The following is a 21946-nucleotide window of genomic DNA, read 5'->3' on the forward strand; positions in this document are numbered from 1 at the left end:
CACCGTACCGTACCGTACCGGTCTAGCAGGCACCGTCATTGGCTGAAAATATGTTCGGAAGCTTTTAAACATACATTGACGCTGATGCAAACATTGTATAGTTGGAAGAAACTCTCCTGTTCAGCTATCAGTATCGACAACAGTAGTCCTTCATAAAATCAGAAATAAAATTCCAATACGGAAGGTTGTCAGGCAGGGAGACACGATCTCGCCAATGCTATTCATCGCTTGTCTACAGAAGGTGTTCCGAGGCCCGGATTGGGAATATTTAGGGGTAAGAGGTAATGGAGAATACAAAATACCTGGGTAATTTGCTATTTGATGACATTACCTTGCTAAGTCACTTAGGAGACGAGCCGCAAAGCATGTTCAATGGGTTAGACCGGCAGAGCAGAACTCCAGTTCTTAAAATTAACACGCAGAAAACCGAAGTAATTTTCAACAGCCTCGCAACGGAACAGCAGTTGAAAATTGGCAGCTAGGTGCTGGAAGTGACAATGGAATACGTCTACTTATGGCAAGTAGTGACAGCTGATCCTAATCATGAGAAAGAAGTAACTAGAAGAATAAGAATGGGGTGGAGCGCATACGGCAGGTTTTCTCAGATTATGAATGGCAGTTTACGAATATCTCTCAAGAGAAAAGCATACAACAGCTGTATCTTACCTGTACTCACCTATGGGGCAGGAATGTAGAGGCTAGCGAAAAGGGTTCATCTTAAGTTAAGGACACCACAGCGTGGCATGGAAAGGAAAATGATAGGTGTAGAGTTATGAGACTTGAACAAGGTAGAGTGGGTGAGGAAACAAGCGTGGGTTAATGACAGCCTAGTTGAAATCAAGAGGAAGAAATGGGCTTGTGCAGGGCATGTAATGCGAAGGCAGGATAACAGCTGGTCCATAAGGGTACTGGACAGGATTCCAGGAGAAGGCAAACATGGCAGGGGGCGGCAGAAAATTAGGTGGGCGGATGAGATTAAGAAATTTGCGGGGACACGGCGGCCGCAGCTGGCAAAGGACAGGGTTAATTGGAGATACATGGAAGAGGCCTTTGCCTTGCAGTGGGCGCAGTGAGGCTTATGATGATGATGACAAAATACGTGTCTCGTTATAAGCGACTGGCGAGTGGCGGAACGTTGCATTAAAAACCTCATAAATATTAGATGCAGCTAAGAAATTTGGTGGAATGTTGGCAGAACAGGCGGTGTGAATGATGCGGATAAATCGTACAACAAAGAGCTAATAAATTGCAATGCAAAATTGAAACACTACCCTCCGGTCAACCTGTGTCAAATGCTGGTATCTCTTAAAAAAAATTCAGGACAAGGCGGACGACCTGGAAAATTCCTTAAGGCGGTCGAACGTGTTGTTTTTCAGCATCGATCCACCTGAGCCATGGGAAGATTCAGAGCGGTATATAAGAGAATTTTTAACAGAGAAACTTGACATTACTGTCACTTCCGTTGCCAGAGCTCACCACCTAGGGCGTCTTTCGACTTACTGGACACGTCCCATTTTTGCCAAATTCTCTAATAAGAAAGAGGTCTAATCCTTTAGAGTCTTGGCTACAAACTAAAGAACGCAAATTTTAGTATATTACGCGACTACTCGGAGGCTGTTCGTGATAAGCGCCTAAAACTGTGGCAGTTTTTCAAGACGATAAAGTAGGAGGGGTACCGCATTCATCTGTAATTTAATAAACTTCATGTAAACGACGATGTTTAACTCTTGGACTCTGTCAGCAATTGGGATGTGCGTCTATCAGAGCCTTCTGACAACATTGACAACATTCAAGTCGTCATGGTGCTCCTGTCGCGTACCGCCAGTCTTGCCGGGGCCGAGGTGTTTAGATAGCATTTGTTTCGTATAGCCTAACACCAGAAGCGTTACAGAGAAAAGTGATGCCCTCTATTCACTTATGGACTCCTCTCGAACCTCACTAATAGGTAATGATTAGTTGAAACGTGGCTAACTGATTATATCTCGCATGATGATGTTCTTTCATGCGAATCCAGTTATAATTTTTTTCGGTTTGACAGAAAGACCAGAAGAGGAGATGGTGTGCTTTTTTTGCGATTAAGCAAGAGCTGATTTTTGTGCCATTTGTGTCTACTTTTCTTCAGTGTATATTCGTCTCCTTGAAATGTACTTCTGCAGACATTATTGCAGGTGTGTCGTGTCGTCCACTCGACCTGTATCATGGCTTTGCTGATGAATTTGGTCCCTTACTTATCGATGCGTGTACGCGTTTTCCAAATTCTATCCTAATTATCTTTGGCGACTTTAATTTCCCGGGTATCAATTGGGAAACACTATCTGTTTCTCCAAGTGATAAGGATGCGCACGCTTTCCTACAGACTTGTCTAGATTTTCGTCTGAGCGCATTGCAAAGCCCACGCGATCCGTAGGTACCACTGCAAACATTCTCGACTTGATTCTAACCAATAATCCCCATGCTTGTTCTAAAATATTTCACCTTTTCTGACCATGACATTATTACTTGGTGCATCAATTGCAGTATTATCAAAAGAAAAACTACCACCCAGCTTGTCAGATGTTATAAGAGACCTAATTTTCACCAGAGAAATTTTGAATTAACCTCTTTCTCTAGGCGGTTCTTCGCTGCATGTTCATTCCTTTCCATTGAACAGAACTGGATACTGTTTAAAACGACGAAAATTAAGCCTGATTATGTAATGCATACCGGTTATTACAATTAAGTGGAGTAAAAGTGCACCCTGGTTGAATGGGCGGCTGCGAAGTGCTAATAAAAAACCGTTTTTATAGGCAGACGGTTGCTAACAGCCTGTTAAACACATGAGAAAAAAAGAGGGGACAATTAAGCTCCGCCTTAAGGGCACGACGCGATAGCGTACTGGGGTAATTCACATATATGCAGAAGGTCATTCTCTATTTTATACACTAATAGATCCCTGGGAGTCCTCGTACTCTTCCCAGCGCAGTAGTGCAGCGGTTAAGCGACGCACTACTGCCCTGGGATGGCAGGCGCTTATAGCGCTGTACTTTGTGTGGCTCATGTTGCTCGTCCCGAGCGACCAATCATTCATTTAATGGCCACATATTACGGTCGGCAGTTTGCTCACTGTCCGATGGGCAGGTTGAGATGGCGCTGCTAAGTCACGTGACCTAAATGGCCAGCCTGCCTCCTGGGTTGCTCTCTTGGCGCCACCTTCGAGTCATGCTCGTGGTGTTGCACACACGGCGACACCCAGCTTTACCTAGCAGAGTGAAGATATCGCAGCAGTATGCAAAAAGTGCTAAAAATTTCCAAAAAATGCTTAAATCTACCGGTCGCCAGTTTTACATTGACGTTTTGCCCACCATGGTATCTAATAACAACATGCTATCTAAGAATTGAGGAAGCTGCTGACCGTTCTCGTGGCCTCTTAAGACGTAACTTTCGACACACTCCGGCGCACGTGTATAAACGTGCTTATATTATATTATTTCGACCTAAAATTGAGTGCGCTTCAGCCGTTTAGGACCCACATCAAGTCTAAATCAGGGATAACATCGAAACCCTGCAAAACCATGCTGCTCGTTTTATTTTTTTCAGACTATTCACGTTTTACTAGCGCCATAGCGTTAAATATCGTGCTGGACTTGACAACCTTTCTTATTGTCGCTTGGCTCTTTTCCACAAAATTTACTGTTATCCGTTCCTTCACGATGATTTCCTTTACTCACCGTCAGCAGCGTTTCCACGCCATGACCACCCTTTCAAGATCAAACGCATCACATGTTACACTTCAACTTCGACAAGATCGTTCATACCCAAAACTTTTATTGACTGTAACAGGCTGTCTAACAAAATCGCAACTGAAACGAATACGACATTCTTTCATGAGCTTTTAAAAATCAAACCAAATCAGTTAAGTTTATTTCAGTATTAACACGGGGATTACAACGCTCATGATGCTACAGGGTGCTAGCAAAAAGCCTGAAATGGCTTGACAAAAGCCAGCACCCCGTTCACCATGCAAAGCAGCAGTGGACATAAAGAAAGTGAAATAAGGAAAATACTAATGAAAATAGCGCCGGCTTTGTACAAAGACCACGTATGTACATTTCACAGACACGATTAAAATCGCGAGGACAAAATTGCATGTGTGAATTATAACTTCGGCAACTATAGAGAGACTGTTAAATGAATTATTTTGACGTATTAATAGAGGAGTTGAGAGTTTGTGGCAGTATGCACGCCAACATTTGGCGCCCTTAGTACCGGTGCAGGGAACCTTTCAATCTGACTGCTTCATGTGCTCTATGTTTTTGCAAGTGGAGTTAGGGTTGCAAGTTTTTCTAGGAAAGGGTCATTATTTCTGCGAGAGGAGGACTACCATTTCAATAAAAGTGCGCTGAACATGTTGGGCAGTGACTGTAATATAATCTCATCAATATAGGTTTTGTGTAACCGTCATCTGGTGCGTTAGAGATGGTTCTAATGGCTTTTTTCTGCAGGCGATGGATTTAGCACAAGTTTGTGTCAGTCGTTGTGCCCAGTACCAAGTAACCATACGTAAATGTGGAAGCGGAAAGAGAGTTGTATAAGAGTAATTTCATGTGTTTTGTTAGAATGTAACGGAAACGTGTAAAAATACCCACTATTTGTGAAAGCTTGGAGTGAACGAGGTCAGTATGTGCGTTCCACTGCTTATTTTCTTGAAAACGAACACCGAGAGTTTTTATTGCTGGTACCAAGTCAATGATTGACGGACCAAGGTGCAGTAGAATATTTGAATTAACTGGATTTTTTCTAGGTTGAAGAAGAACAGCTTTTGTTTTCGAGACGTTGATAGTTAGAGAAATAATTTAACTCCAAGTATTCAATCTATCAAGAAATTCATTCGCTGTTTTGCATGCAGGGGTAAACTTGGTGTGAGAAGAATAAGCTTCTATCGTCAGCATATATAACAAAAGAAGTATTTGCATCTATGCTAACAAGATTATTAGTATAGAAGTTGAAAAGCAGCGGCCCAAGGCTGCTTCTCTGCGGAACGCCGTGTAGTATTTGTTTGAAGCTGGAATAAGGGCTGTTTATGTGCACGCTTTGCTCGCGGTACTGCTGATAAGGCTTCGTAACAGATAGGAAACATCTTTTGAAACCGTAATATTCCACTTTTTTTTAAAGGTGTGGCTTGATTTATTGAGTTGAATGCCTTTGAATAATCGATAAAAATTCCCAGTGTGTACAATTCGTTTTCGAAGGCGTCAAGAATTATTCCTTTTTGCACTAACAAAGCGCTTTCTATAGAGTGTTTGGCAATTTCCTCACTGGCGTCCCAGAACCCTCCTCGCAGCGCCGCCTCTCCTCCTCCGCTCTTTTCTCCCTTCTCCTCTTTTTTTCTTTCACGGCTGTTGCGCTCTTCGGTCTATTCCTCCGGCGAGTCTGCCTCCGCGCACCGCCGCCGCGTCTTCTGCGCGTCTTCTGGACCTGGTCAGCGCGCCTCTCAATGTGCTGACGCATGAACACGTAGGTGGTGGTGGAAACGTTTATTGCCAATGATGTAAATCGTAGGGGGCGCCTCGTTTGCCGCAAAAGTTTGCATGATTACGAGCATTGGTCTGGGTATCGGGCATGCAGCAGTATTGGGTATTGAGCAGTCCGGGTTTGTAGTTGTCGCCAATGTGCAGCCTTCGCTATGGTGAGGGACGGAGCGGGGGGTGCGTATTCCCTTTTTTTGTCTCGGTAATACGAGAGAATATCACGGAAGGAGACCAGGTAGTGCATTCCCTGCTCACGACAGTATGAGGCATTAAAGGCTTTCGCCAATAAAGCGATTCTGCTCGTATTGTCTTTCACAGCTGTTCTGCTCCTGGCGAGCTTCTAGGGCGGCCGGCTCGCGATTTTCGCGCTACCCTTCGAGCCATTTGTGTGGCCGGCACGTTCCTCGCGCAAAGAAGGCGACTGCGCACGTACTTAAAATGGCGTTAAAGGGCGATTCACACGACGGTCCGTTCGCCCGCGTCCCGCGCACTACCTGGTCTCCTTCCGTGATATTCTCTCGTATTACCGAGACAAAAGAAGGGAATACGCACCCCCCGCTCCGTCCCTCACCATAGCGAAGGCTGCACATTGGCGACAACTACAAACCCGGACTGCTCAATACCCAATACTGCTGCATGCCCGATACCCAGACCAATTCTCGTAATCATGCAAACTTTTGCGGCAAACCAGGCGCCCCCTACGATTTACATCATTGGCAATAAACGTTTCCACCACCACCTACGTGTTCATGCGTCAGCACATTGAGAGGCGCGCTGACCAGGCCGCGGTTCAGAAGACGCGCAGATTCGCGGCGGCGGTGCGCGGAGGCAGACTCGCCGGAGGAATAGACCGAAGAGCGCAACAGCCGTGAAAGGAAAAAGGAGGAGAAGGGAGAAAAGAGCGGAGGAGGAGAGGCGACGCTGCGAGGAGGGTTCTGGGACGCCAGTGAGGAAATTGCCGAGTGTTTTTTTGTAAATCCAAACTGGCAGGGCGTCATAATATGATGTTTTATTAACAGTGAGCTCATTAGTACGTGGATTAGTTTTTAAGAGAGTATTGAAATATTCCAGTAGTTGGATATGTTAAATTTCCTACCGCCTTTATAAAAGGTAGTAACTTTGGTCACTTGGAGCCGGCGAGGAAAATGGCACATCAAAAGATTTGATTAATGATGTGCTCTAAAACATGAGCTATGATAGTAGCAACGTACTTGAGTGGCAGAATCTGCAAACCATCTATATCATTGCCGGTAGTATTGTTTACAGACATGATATATTGCTTATTGCTTATTGAAGAAGCCAAGGCTTTGCTTGAGGTCGCGATGCTGTTGTCGAAGTTCTCTTTCAAGGGACGTACTAAAGTTAGTAAAGCTCTGTAGCAAGTCAATTTTAAGCAAGTCGCAAACTTCTTATTTCAACTCTGAAAAGATTTAGTATTTCTGCACTTGGCATGCCACAAACACTTCGGCAGCAGTATCAGAGACCCAAAAGAAAGAAGTAGGCAGGTGCTATAAATGTAGTCAGGGCTAATCAGAAAAATAATGGTAGATAGCGGCTTCAGTTGTTTGTACGCGTGTCCGCCGCCGCTGCCAAAGTGTCAGGAAAACTCTCCGCGCACCCACAGGAAAGCAACTATCCAGGTGTCGCTCACGGTTCCTTGACAGACACGCCCTTAGAGAGTATCTTCGGGTGTCGGCACGCGCCGATGTTTCGATGAAAATGCTGAAAAAATGGTAGATAGCGGCTTCAGTTGCTTGTAGGCGTGTCCGCCGCCGCTGCCAAAGTGTCAAATGCCAGTGTCAAGTGTCAAGTCAAGTGTCAAAGTGTAGTAGCAGTAGTAGTAGCAGTAAAAGACCTTTATTCGACCATAATTTATAGGCCGAGCATGTCGACCGCCTGGGTGACCAGAAGTCGCTGTTCTTCCTCCCCTTCAGCGCCAAGCCAGTCGAGCCAGGTGGTAATGGAGAGAGAGGGAGTGGGGTAGGAACCAGACTGCTGAGCAGCCGGGCAATAGAAGAGGCAATGGGCCAGGTCCGCATAGATACAGGGGCAGTTGGTTCAGGAAGGGTCCGACCGATATCGATAGAGAAATAGGCGGGACGTGGTGATAACTACATTCATTTAGATGTGCCGGAGAAGGCGAGACTCCGGCACCGTGACAAAGTGTCAAGTACCAGATGAAAGCTACGAGTAGTTTTCTTCTAGTTGTGTTCTGTTCACCCCTATGTGTTTTAATTTTGCTTTTTCGTTCTGTTTGTAACGTTGTTTTTTTTACGTTCATTTTGCATTTTGTTGTCCCGCCTCACTTTGATACTTGTTGACTATTCATGTATTGCGCTTTTCTTGTTTTGTTTTTTGTTCATTTCTTCATGTTGGAGGTTCCTTCTTGTATCTTCATGTTCGAATTTTTTACCTCACCCCCCCCCCCCCCCCTTCCCCCTCCATGTAATGCCCCAGTGACGAGAGCCTTCAGGGGTTTCTTGAAATAATTAAAAAATCTGCGTGGCTTCAAAAGAAAAAATTGCCCTCAGATATTCATTTTTCTGGCATGCGGCGACTTAGTGGAATTTCTAATAAAAGCTTAGTATTATGCAGGCCAGCCAAATAACGAAAATGAGCATATCATACTTCGCGGATATCGGAGACCTCGCAAGCAGTGCCGTTGATAAATAAAATAGTATGTAACAATTTGCTTAGGTAGCCATATAATTGACTGTTAGCTGCTGCCCTGCGATTTTGAGATTGAATAGGTAGCTCAGCCGAGGCTCCGTGTTTATGCTGGCTTGGATAATCACCAATTACCTCGTTCCTACTTCGCTTTACAGAACAGTAAAGAAGTGACTTTAGCGGCCGCCAAGTGCATGTACAAGATTGGTCAGTGGGCTGAAGTCATACACCCGGTGAGAGCATACTACAACTGTCCAACAATACAACTACCCCGAAAACTTAATATCCTTGCTGCTTGAATGACACATGTTAATTGCACCTATGTTTTTTTTAAAGGTATTTTGCAGCGAGACACAGGGAGATAAGATACAGGACAACGTTGTCCAGTGTATTCTCTCCGTGTGTCTTGCCGTTAAGGTGCAAAAGATCCAGCAATAGGGTATGAGCCAGTAAACCCAGCAACAAGTTTTGCACCTACGTTGTTCGGAGGGATGCTATTCTAGAAATTTTCACAGTGGAATGGCGTATACATGTTATCAACAATTTAGGACAGCTGCCGGCTAGCGCCGGTCAGTCCGGCGGCTCATGCCACTTCAAATGGAGAAATCATGTATTTGGTATAACAGGTCAAGAAGAAAATAGACTACGATTGTCTTGAAGAGTCAGGTATCACCATCTCCCACGTAAGCGTCGAAGGAAGCGACGTCACAATATCTAGTTTAAGTTTAGTTGCAGAAACTCAAACACTTTAAAGATGGGCGTCTTCGGAAACGAAGAAAATCTAGAAGCCTTTTGGGTGAGACAGTCACAATTATTAAAGAACTTACGGCTGCAATCTTTTTTTCTGGTGGCTTTTTTCAAAAAGTGAGTTGTACATTGTTGAATCCCATGTTTGTGAAATAAGACAGAAAAAGAGTCCGAAATTGCTTTCTTTTTTCACAATATGGTTAACCCATCTTATGCAGAATATAAAGTTTTAACTGAATGCGTCCACACCCATGTAGAAGTCGCGCCGTAGCCGACTGCGCTTACTCTGGACGAAACAGATAAAGTAGATTTCAGATGAAACCTTCGGTATCAAGTCTATTTATGTTTCCCAGAAACAAAACACAGCAGTTATTTTCTTTCGGTGAGCGAAATGGTAGAAAAACAAGTGAACTAGGCTGTTGTCGCGAAAGCTTGGCAACGGAGGTGCGCACACACCAAAATGCAATTTCCAGTTTATGTGAGAGAAGTATGCTAGAGGCCCGTGTATTGTGCAATGTCAGTGGGTGTTAAAGAACCCCAGGTAGTCAAAATTACCGAAGCCCTTCACTACAGCGTCTCTTATAGTCTGAGTCGCTTTGAGATGTTAAACCCCCATAAACCAATAAGAAAAATGTAGGAAGCTTTATAGTGCTCTAATTTCTAGCGCATTAATATTTACTATTATTATTATCATCATCAGCCTTACTAGGTCCGCAGCAGGACAAAACCTTTTCTATGTCCGTTCAATTAACTCGGTCTTGTGTCATCGGTGGCCATCTTATCCCAGTAAACTTTCTAATCTCATTCGTCCATCTACCCGTCTCACGCCCCTGCGACGCTTACCTTATCTTCCAATGAGCTCCATTACCTTCAGCAACTATCCTTACACATATCTGCAGTTACCTGGTCCTCACCAGCCGCTTTCCTCCGCTGCATTGCCTATAAGGATTTTTTTTTTACTTTCTCTTTCGGGGAAAACATCTTCAGATGAAACCGAAGAAATGAAGCTTCAGCCTCTTTGAATTCAGGTTCTTGGTTAACTGAAAAATGCCGCCCTTGTCCAACTCGACGCCTTTGAAGTTGGTTGGTTGGCCTCAAATAAAATGGCACATACCCACTACGAAGGAGTGGCCATCTGCCTGCAGTTCGTTTCCTTCTCGTTCCTCCACTGATGTGCGCAGTTTTCCCTGGCTCTCTCGTATTTGCACCGATTTATCCAGTATTCAGAGGTAAACGCGCGTCTTCTTATTAAATTCCTGAAGAGGGTCATCTATTCTCTTGGGAGCCCGACAAGCTGGCGCCTTCAGATCAGTTATTGCAGCTCTCGCGGCTCCTCATATCTTGGCTGATTTGAATCTTTCAGCCTCCACAAAAATTCACGACGGCGAAAGTCGCCATGATACTGGCTTCATACCTGTTCAGCGGCAGCGCGGCCAAATTAGCATGATTGCTTATTCCAGTCGTCTCCTTACGCAGTACGCGTATTGATGGCGCTGAGCACTTTCTCGTGGTTGCTAAACGCCTGTGTTCGACCGTGCTCGAACAACTTCACGATGCACCGACCACAAGTCATCTTGGCGTATTCGACACGTATGACGGGGGGGGGGGGTAAAACTTTATTTCCCTAAGGTACCCTATCCGCCTATATAGTGACCTGGGATCTTTGGATCCGGGCAGCGTGTTCGGCCACTCAGATTATTCCTGGCTGAATTAGAGGATTTGAGCTTAGCAGCGGAGTCTCCCAAAAGTCTTCACTCATAGTTACTTCATCTATATCCTGGATTTTTGGACAGGTCCATACCATATGTATGATATCTGCCCTATCATCCCGACATAGCTTGCATCTGTTCCGGAATTGTTTGGTCTTACCCCGGCTAAGAGTAGCCGGATTCGGAAAGATTCTTGTTTGTAAGCCCTCCAGACGCTTTCTTGTTTCTTAGGTAGAATGCTAACTGACAGGGGGTATTCCAAATTGCGTTCGCACCTGTTCCTGAGGCTGATGCGAACTCGCTTCTGCAGGTGCCCCTGGGTATAAGGCGCAGGGAAAGGTCGCATAGGCGATGTGCAGAATCCACTTTGCAGAGACGTTTCAGGCTTTGATGGTGAAGTTGCTGCCTGTTCTGGGGTGTTATGGCCAAATGAGAAAGGCGCCAGCTGGAGACGATTCCTTTGAAGAACACTGCTAGGAGTCTCAACTATATGTGACCGAGGTCACTGATCAGGTCTGAGGACCCGGCCATTGCAACCAATGTCCTTGATCCACACGCAGTCCTTCACTTTTAGAGGGCACAGAGGGCTTGCACAGTAAAAACGGTTATAGTTCTTCGTATGTTCCACCTTTGTTGTATTATCCCGCACTTTGCATTTCCCGTTACATGAGAATGCCAGAAGTCTTTCTGGCAGCCTCGGTAGATGAGTGTGCGTCTGTCGTCCTGTTGTGTGCTCTGCTGTGCTCGAGAGACCTGAAAAGCAAGGTGTGTCTCGGTAAGTGAGGAGGGCCAGAAGTACGGATCGGAGCTTCCCTCAAGCACCTCGTTCACCGTCCGCACCATGCGCTCGGCTTCTCTGTTATCAATTCGCTTATAGGGCTTAACGTTTCGAAGCAATTCAGGCTATGAGGGACGGCATTGTGGAGGGTGTCAAATAATTTCGATCATCTGAGTTCTTAAACGTGCGCTGATGTCGCACAGTTCTTGGGTCTCTGACATTTCTCCCGCATCAAAATTTGACAACTGCGGCCAGGATCGAACCGACGTTTTTTGAGTTAGCAGCTGCCCACCACAACAACATAGCCACAGCGGCAGCGGTACCTCTCCGTTACTCTGAGGGTATCAAGGGCTGCTGGTGTCGTGGCGGGATGCGCAAGATCAAACGAACTAAGCAAACTCTGAATTCGACATAGGTCTGTTGTGGGTCAGAACGACGTATGGAATCCCGAAGCGAGCCAAGCAGCTCTTCAGGACAGCGATGACCACTGGCGCTGACGTAGTCCCCATTGTGACCACTTCAGAGATTTTGAAGTAGCAGGCATCGATCAGAATGTAACAGCGTCCTTTGAACTGGAATAAGTTGCCCAGCCGTTGCCATGGCCTCTCCGTGCAGAATTGGTAACGCACGACTCGAGCCTCGGCACACTTGGCTCATTGAGCCACAAGATTTTCAATATGCATGTTGAAATTCGGCCACCAAACGCATTCTCCGTCGCGTTCTTGACAGCGGTGTACCCCTTGATGCTCATCGTGCCGTAGTGCGAGGATGTCCTGGTCTTAAGACAATAGAAAGACGATACTGCATCTTACACGCTCTGTCTCTTTATCGTCTTCGAATAGAATACTCTCCATGCTGAGCTTGTTGTGGGCGCACTGCATCTAGCCAACTTGCGTAGGTAGGTCGTAGGTAGTGTAGGTAGGTCCCTGAAAACTTTGCAAAAATGTTTAGGCTTGTCACGGCTTTCTAGACTGGTGAGTCGCAGGGAGAATACTTTAGTAATCTGCGAGTCGCTGATGACATTGCCTTGCTGAGTCACTCAGGAGATGAACTGCAAAGCATGATCAATATGTTAGTTGGGCAAAGCAGAACGGTGGGTCTAAAATTTAGCACGCATAACACCAAAGTAATCGTCGGCAGCCTGGCAAGAGAACAGCAGTTCACAATTGGTCGCGAGAGGCTGGAAGTGGTAAAGGAAAACATCTACTTAGGGCGGGTGGTTAACGCTGATCCGAATCATGAGAGGGAAATAACTAGAACAATAAAAATGGGGTAGAGAACATACGGCACGTTCTCTATGATCATGAATTGCAGTTTACCAATATCCCCCAAGAGAAAAGTACAGAACGGCTGTATCTTACGAGTACTCACCTATGAGGCAGGAACATGGAGGCCAATGAAAAGGGTTGAGCTGAAGTTAAGGAAAATGCTGCGAGCTAAGTAAACAAAAATGATCGATGCAACGTTAAGAAACCGGAAACGGGCAGAGTGGATGAGAGAGCGAACGCGGAAGAACGACATCCTAGTCGAAATCAAGAGGAAGCCAAGAAAGTTTCTTGGGTAAGGCATGTAACGCGAAGACAAGATAACCGATTGTCCTTAGGGGTAGCAGAATGAATGATGAGGGAAGGCACGCGTAGCAGGGGCGGCAGAAAGTTAGGTGGGCGGAAGAAATTAAGATTGCGGGTTACGGTTGTCGCAGCTGGCAAAGGGCAGGTTTAATTGGAGAGATATGAGAGAAACCTTTTCCCTGCAGTGGGTGTAGTCAGGCTGGTGATGATGATCAGGGGCAGGGTGCTCGCGACAGAGTGTCGGCACTAGCTAAGAGTTTCCTAGGTGCATATTTGGCGTTGTACTGAGAGCGCATCAGTTTGGCTACAAGTAAAGGTGGCAAGATTTCCAGGTAATTGTCCCCATGGAGGGTTACAAAAACAAGATGAGCCTACACGCGGCCCACTTGACAGCCAGAAACTTCTTTTCCGTTTTACTGTAGCGTCCTTCTGCAGGAATGAGGGCTCCGGAAGCATAGTCGCATTCTTTAAGGTTGGTCCTGGAGCAAGGCGGTTTCGAGGCTGTGGGAGCTTACATCAGCCGACGCTATAGTCGGGTAATGCAGGTGGTGCTTTTCGATACAGGTTTCGGAGCTGAGCCACGATGTGACATGAGTCGAAGCTTCCTTTTGGCTCTCACCTCAAATCCAAGAGCTATTCTTGCTTAATTGTGAACGAATTTAGGGAGTGACGTCAGAGATGTTTGGAATGAAACGGGTCACATGGTCGACCATTGTAAGCAATCTAGAAACGCCACTGATACGGACTGGAGGCGGGAAATTCTAATTAGCCTAGACTTTTTGGCTCGGCTGAAAACCCCTGCAACTCCATGACGACTCCTGGAAACGACACAAGAGTCTCGGAACTGACACCTCTCTTCGTTGAGAGGGAGCTCAGATGTTATCCAGGTGCTTGTCGTGCTCCTGGTAGTTCCTACCGAAGACTAGTGAATCGTCGATCATACTGACCACTTCAAAATGCCTTCGAGCAGTCTTGACATGAAGCACTTGATGTACTACTAGGGTGCTGTCGTGATGCTGAATGGAAGGCACCTATAACAATAGCGAGCAAAGGGAGTGATAAACTTTGTCAATTTTACACTCTCACGACTTAGTTTGACATGAGAGAGCTATATCTTGCATCGAGTTTACTATAGAGTCGTGCCCTTTAAAGCTAATCTAATCTGCCTTCAACTGTTAGAAAGATATAGCGCTCCCAGCTAGATGACCTTGTTATGCTTTAGCAAGTCGACCTCCCGGCAGCTTTGGCAAAACCACAAGGCATGAACACCATGCAGTTGCCGTGTCGACTTTTCTGACGAACCCTTGGGATTCCATGTCGTCCAGTTCCTTCTTCATGTATTCGAGCAGAGGGAGGTGTATGTTAGTGGAATGGGAGGAGCCTGAGTATAAAGGTGGATGTGGTATTTCTCCTGCACTTCGCCCAGTTTACGAAATATCTTGGCCTTGGTTGACGAAACGCTCTAGATCGACTCCATGAACTGAAAGACACCCAAATCTTCAATTTCCGGTAATCCAAGAAGGGTAGTCTGGTTCTTAAACGGCATACATTTTCTGGACAGTCAAGCTGTTCTGCCTCTCTAAGGTAGCAGTGAATGTTCGCAGCCCGCGTAACCGATGATTTCTGGTAACGGGTACCGCGGCTTCTACTTTATGCAATACGCGAGGCATTCCTGGGAAGAAGGTGCAACTACCCTTACTGCTGCTTCTTGGTCTGTTATGAACTGTGCAAGATGGCCATTTACGCATAGGTTGGTGTACCTTGCCCTATGCGCACTGGGCGCATTCGTGCGGCACGTTCGTTCTGTTGGTGGAGACGACGGCCGCAGTAATAGCCAGTTGATCCAGTTTGCTGTGCTGACTTGCTACTGCGTGAAAATTCGCTTGCAGCTATCTTTTTGGGTCACGCCGCCAGACGTTTAAGCTGTCGAAAGCTATGAGGTTGTAGAACCTTGCATGGTATAGAAGCTCTTTTTTGGCACCTTCATGCAGACGAGCTTGGAAGAGGGCTTCTTCTGCCAAGAATTTCGTGCAGCGACACAACTGGTCAGGTTGCTTTTCGTCCCGTAATCCCACGATGAACTTGTCGCGAACAAGTTCCACTTCAGGGCTTTTCTGACCACATCATTTGACGTGATTACAGAGCGCCTCAAAGAATGCATGTAGATTCTTGCCCTGCTTTCATGAATATCATTAACAGGTGGTCAAAATGGGTCACTAGCTCAGCCTTGACGATTGAAGAGGAGAGAGTTTGCAGAGGTGACTCTCCCAATGACGACAAGACAATGCGTGCTTGAGGCCCATGCAACACAAAACCATGCGCTTCTGCACGTCGTCAGTGGCTGTGTTTAGACCAGCGGCAAAGGCTTAGTCTCCATATGGTGCTGCCTGTGCTGGCTACTCCTCTGGGCTGGTGATAGTGAACGGTGGAAGGGGCTGAAAAATTGGGACCGATAAGCTCTGCCTTTAAAGGTATGACGCAGCACCGCCAATGGCGCCCTTCAGCGATTTCTCTTCATGCACACTAACTGTTCTTTGTTCACATTCGCACACTTGTCACAATAATGACAAAACAGCTTTTTGTTGATGGGCTCTTTCCATTCCACTTTCAGCACATAATATTACTTTAATTAGTGTCTCGCAAATTAGCAAGTACGTAGTCCACTTCACTGATTACCCTAATACTAAGCTTTAAATCAACACACACACACACACACACACACACACACACACACACACACACACACACACACACACACACACACACACACACACACACACACACACACACACACACACACACACACGCGCGCGTGCGCACACGCACACGCACACGCACACGCACACACACACACACACACGCACACACACGCACACACGCACACGCACGCACACACACACACAAACACACACACACACACACACACACACACACACACACACACACACACACACACACACACACACATCACCCCCTTGTATCTTGGCCAAGTCAACGTGCCTGCATGGCACAGTCCGTAGCTGCCTGGCTGCCGACCCAAGGGTCGTTGGTTCGAATAACTAATATATTTATGAAAAATGTTTATACGTAAAACAAATGACTTTATAAAGGTGTTCTTTGTGAGCCACGTCGACCATTAATCAACATTACAAGCCCTCTTTTCAATTATTATTCTTACTTTACATTCATAAATTATTGGGAGTTCTCATACATCAGCTGGCGCTGTGGTGCAGTGGTTATGCGATACGGAACTGCCCTCCGATGAAAGGTGCTGTCATCGAGGGAGCTTGTGATACTCAGATTGCCCTTCCCGAGCAACCTCTCGCGATGGATGATAAATTTAAGTCCCACCTGCCATGGTTGGTAGTTGTGATGATTGCACAACGTAACACCACCTAGGATGATATGACAAGGTAGCGTGACCGACCCATTTTTCGTGCAACATTGGGCCTCAGGTTGGCCAGAGGGTGTACATCTAGGGTGGATAGGGTGGCCGCCTGGTCCGCCCTGCTGCGGCCGATTTTTCTTTTACAACGTTGACTACGCCGACGCTGGACTTTGTGCAGAATCAAAGCCTTAACGCTATCGCGTTAAAACCACACGTAGAGACGCACACGACGCTGCCATTGCAGAGCTCAATGGCCGTACAGACCGCACATCTGTAACAGACGCGTTAGGCGCCACACTTCAAACAACAGGTTTTGTTCGAGTACGTGGCCGCTTGCGGTCTCTCTAAGAGCCGGAAGAAACTCTCGGTTCTACCTTCCGAACAGGCTGAGCCGATTGTCAGTGAAAGAGAGAGAGAAAGGAGTTTTTATGAGAGGAAAAGGTGGAGAGGTCGGCCGGTGGTAACATGGCCCTGGCCTGCTACAGACTTGTGTTCCTACGTTGTCCTTGGCCTGCTCTGAGCTTTTCCGAGTCAGCGTAGGCTGATTATGCTAGGAGGTGCGCTGTTACCTTGGCAATCCCAACCAGCTGTGCATCTGATATTGCTGAATGACGTCTTCACAATATCGTACTTCATCTCGTTTCACAGTGCCGACTGCTCATCGACCATGGTCGTTGCTGTATCGCCCAAGCGGTAACCAAACTTCTCGCTCCTGTCCGGTCGCCATAAATTCGCCACTGCTTATCACCCTTCCATCGACAGCGTAGCCGAATGTCTGAACCGTATGATGTCAGACATGTTTTACATGGGTGCCTCCTCCACAAAATGCCGTTATTGAGATATTAGCCTCCCATTTAGCACATTCGCGTATTACTCCACAAGACATCACTGGTTACACTCATTTATTGCGCAAGCACTAGGGCTTCCGCTCCGTCCGTAAGCCGTTGTCGTTTAGCTGTGTGAATCCTGCTTCTGGCAGGTGGCAGCCTTCTCACCGTTAGCCCGTTGTCTCTTTGTCTGGTCCCTCCGCGACAGGGAAGAGCTGTGTACCAACCACCTAGGCGGCAAGTGGGTCACCTAGGTCACATGTTCTTCTGACGGGATCACAACCTCCCCATCAGATTGTGAGCAAACTGACAACCGTGGCAGGTGGCCGTTCAATTAATGATTAATAGCGCGAGGTAACTCCGAAAGAGCAACATGGGTCTCATAGCCTCCACCGACGGCAGCACCTGCCATTGCAGGGCTGTGACGGGTCGCTTAACCGCTGCACCACTGCGCCAGGAGTGGCATGAGGACTCCCTGGAAACATTGAATTTAAGCGAGAACGACTAATTCCGCATATATGAACATTAGCCCATTATCGCTAACCGAACAACTTCCATGCGCGAACAATTAATCCGAACACCGGAACGGAAGTGAAAACCGAACTGCTGCACATGTAATTCCCATCTGGCCGAACTAAGCGTTATCTTTTGTTTATTTCATATTTGGCTGTGACCTATTAGGCCCTTCGATAGCTCGCTGGCTGCCACCGCCTCTACAAGTACCTGTACTCGTCCTACCATCACCCACGCTGACGTCATCCGTTCTGTACTTCCTAACGACTATCCGTTTCCCAATACACTCAGAAACACTGTCATAACTCTCGAAACGTTTATTATTCCTGCTCGTGAGGAATACGGTTTAGTTTATGTGGGTTCAACATCCCAAAGCGACTCAGGCTATTTATGCCATAGTTAAGGGCTCCGGAAATTTCGACCACCTGTGGTTTTTTAACGTGCGCTGACATCGCACAGTACACGGGGGGCTCTTGAATTTCGTCTTCATCGAAATTCGACCGTCGCGGCCAGGATAGAACTTGCGTCTTTCGGGTCAGCAGTCGAGTGCCATAACCAGTGATCCACTGCACAACCCTATCGCGTCACCCTCACCACATTTGGCGCTTAGTAACCGCCGTGGCCTACGAGATCGCACAGCTGCATCTGAAGTATCTGTCTCGAACGTTATTATACGCACTCTAACTTGCCTTTGTAGTCCGCACTGGGATGAGTGCCAAAGCCTTAGAGGAGATTGAAGTGACGGAGTCCTCAGGTTGACGATGATGATGCTATGGTATGAATGGTGGGCTCAAATAAAACAAAGCCTTCTTGTCAGAAGGTACCGCAGCTGTAACAAAATCAAAGGTGTCATGAAGTTAGAATTTCTGTGGCGAAAAGCTTTATTTTTTTTTACTGAATCTGCAGATTGTTCAGAGGCTGTCGTATTAATATTTTCACTCACCAACCTGTATCATGATTGCGCACTTTTTCAGGAATGGAAGGAGCAATACAACTTTGACGCCACTGCTTTGTACAGTGGAGTAAAGGTTAGTCTGTCAGACCTTAATTCGAGGGTTTTGCTCTCACGAGATTTATTATTTTTTATTTTTTTCAGAGATGTGCGCTCCCTCATGTTCCCAAGGGTGTCATGTACGGCCTGAGGTGCGTTGATTATTTTCGATACTTTGTTTCTGGTTGAAGGATATTCCCGTGCTTAATAAAATACCATTTTAAAACAGGAAAAGAATACAGTCACTCCAGCGCTGAAATCTATTTTGTAAATAAAGAAGGCGCAAAGAGCGTTTTTCGTGCTAGTGTATGTAGTGTGCTTAAGGCGCGAGCGAAAGGGGACGTGTTCGACATCACCAGATTCCCCTGACAAGGGTCGGAAGGAACGGAAGTAACGGTAGGACACTCCAGCCAATGGTGCGTATGCATGACAAGCGTTTGTAGCGTTTTTGCAATGGTGATCTGTGAACGCAGCCTCAGGAAGTTAAAGCATTTTTGAGTGCTAGATTGGTGCATGATAAATTGATTAGAGACAATTCGTTGAGAGACCTAAATTTTGTGAGTTAAAAATGCCCTAGCTACTCGCGGACACCAAGCTTTCGAGTCATCTTCATGTGTGCTGGCTTCCAAGATGAGCAGCGAGATGTTTTCACCTATTTACGGGATTTTATGTGGTTAAGAAGCACTGTTCTCTGTGCGTACTGTATAGCCATGGTTATGATGACTCTCTGCACCACGCCCTTTCGCAGCCAAAAAGGCTGTCGAGGACAAGGTACATGTGACTGAAGCAAGGTACTTGTGAGCACTTTGAGCGGGGAGTGCATGCCGTCTATTCGTCTTCACGAAGTGTATTGCTTGTTTTAATAAAACTTGCTTTCGCATCTTGCTTGTGTCCGACAGTGCGACTGGGGAGCCTACCGGTAGGGTTCTATGTTTAAGAGCTCATAATGAACACGGTACCTGCGCCCGACAGCCGCCCACTCATACGAGCGTGGGAATTTCCGGCGCCTTTTTGAAACATGATTATAACTCGCTTCATCTGTGAAGCCCGAAGCGCTCGAATATGGAAATTTTGGAAATCATAGCTAGAATCAAAGTGCAATAGAAAAGCTTGATTCTTCATGCTCTCAAGCAACGCATGTTACGTGCAATCTTAGGCCTGATTCTCACAGTCGGTCTCCTCTACGACGCGGCGGCGACGGAGGTGGAAATCACGGCAGCAACGGAACGGAGAGTTGTTCTAATCGAAAGAGGCGCCGGACACCGGCAAGCCAGTTTGGGTGGGCGCTCGCTGCTCACTGCTTTTGCTACAGTGAAGTTCACTGTACTTTTGCTCCCTCGCTGCTTTTTTGTGCCCGCACACCCACGCGCCCGCGCATCGCCGCCGAAGCCGCGATAAGCCGCGACGCTCGCCAGCGCCATCTCTTGGTCGCAGCAAGCAAGCGGTGGGTCACGTGAAGCGAGCTCTCGCTATGACTGGCGTGTTCTCCGTGGGGTGGGGCTCCGTCGCCGCCGCTCGACGAAAACGTAGAGGACCCAGCAGCACCGGCCGCCCGATTTGGGGAAGAAAACGGTCCAAAAGCCGGTCCTTCCGCCAGCTACGGGCGCGAAGGAGGCGACGGAGCAAGGGAAAAGGCGGGGCGCGGACAGAACGAGTTGCATAGAGTACAGCTGTAGGCTATTTTGAGTGATATTTTTTACATATTTTTACTGACTATTTCAAGAACAAGATAGCTGGCAGTTTGTCCCGTTATGCGTATGTTAAGCTCTGGAAATAGGGCAAACAAGCTTGGAGCTTTGCTTTTAAGAGCAGAACGCGATAGCGTTGTCGGGAGACCATCGCTTATGGGCGGCAGCTTTTAGTCAGCAGCGCATGATGGGCGGGTGCCGGTTCCACGCGTTGACAAACTAGCTGCGCAAGGCCTCCGCCGCTGGTGCTCCTGGGATTTTTCAGACACGAACGGCACGGCGGAGCCAAGCGGAGCCGCCGGAGCTTTACGCTATGGTGACGCCTGTGACGACGACGGCGACTTTTCCGCCTCACGAGCTCCTTAACGCTCTTACGTTAAAAGTGCATTCGTGTATTGGCTATATTAGAAAACGAACATCACGACTCATGAAGCGTCTGAAGAGAGACAAGAGAGACGTCGTAATGATTAAAGGGGGGCAGATGCAAAATTGCGAACGCCAGCAAACAATATGATTGGTCTCATGGGTGTAAGGAGATGCCATCTAGTGATTTCCAGTGGCAGCTGTGTTGAGTGGAACATAGTAGGACTTTGAATGCTGTCAGAGGAACGAGCCGGCATTTCCGCCTACGTGCAGTGACGGCAAGGTGCACTTGCTCTAATTATTGTGACGTCACCGAAACCAGTGGTTGTTCACATGAACAACTAGTGCTTGCTGGCAACGCCATCGGTTTGAGGAATGTGGTAATCCAGCTTGGCCGGTCGACCGTGACGTGAAGGTGCACTTCAGCTCTGGTGCCGACTGAGACCGAGTCTGCCGGTACAATATCGTGTGTAATTAATTATTAATTATTCCCGCTGCACACTGGTGCTCTGAGCTCATATTCATAATTTATAGCCACCTATGCCTCTTTCAAAAAAAGGGCAACAAAAATGTATATTTTTTTCCCGTTTAGAGACAACGACAAGAATTTTGATTCGCTGTACCACATTAGCGTCTTAAAGAAACCCCGAAATGATCCTGTTGGTCATATTTTATTGCCACATCTATAGAGGGGGTCCTTGTATTTGACTAAAGTAGAAAATCTCCGCGTCGGCTCTTTATTTTACAGTTTTTTAAAATTGCTGTTCGCATTCAATGAGTGCGAAACCTTTAAACAGACGGAACACGTTGCGAACGCTATCGGTGGTCTTAAAAACGCAATGAATTCACTTCGGTACCCAAGCACACTGTGCGAAGAGTCACACTGGGGTCCATAGGTTCCTCGGACTTGTGCCTCTAAACTTAATCGGAAGAAGCTGTCCAGATAGAAAACACTGCATGGGGGGAAAAGGATTCTGGTGTTAACGGTTACCCACGTTTCTACAGTACTACTCGCTTCATCACGAGAGAAACGTATGAAATGCTTATAGCGTTTCTAGCGCATTATTGTTATCTAAAGCTGCAGCAGCATTAACAGCAACCGGAAACAAGGAGGTGGCGCCCAGATCGCGCTACGCGCTATGCACCGCTACATTGGGCATTGACACGTTATACCTGTCATCCAAAGATAGAACTTTT

General features: G+C 46.8%; 1 protein-coding gene across 1 annotated transcript in view; it reads left to right on the plus strand.

The window, feature by feature from the left end:
• LOC149363076 (uncharacterized) overlaps positions 1–18897 on the plus strand; it is a 29998-nt gene extending 11101 nt beyond the window's left edge. The window contains exons 4-6 of the mRNA XM_089569875.1: positions 8333–8407; positions 18682–18735; positions 18804–18897. Coding sequence (XP_089426001.1) covers positions 8333–8407; positions 18682–18735; positions 18804–18887 — 213 coding nt within the window. The 3' untranslated portion in view covers positions 18888–18897. The remainder of the gene's footprint in view (positions 1–8332; positions 8408–18681; positions 18736–18803) is intronic.
• Positions 18898–21946: the final 3049 nt, after the last annotated feature.

This window comes from Amblyomma mixtum, chromosome 2, assembly GCF_055824585.1.
Source record: "Amblyomma mixtum isolate Tamu chromosome 2, ASM5582458v1, whole genome shotgun sequence".
NCBI lineage: Eukaryota > Metazoa > Arthropoda > Arachnida > Ixodida > Ixodidae > Amblyomma > Amblyomma mixtum.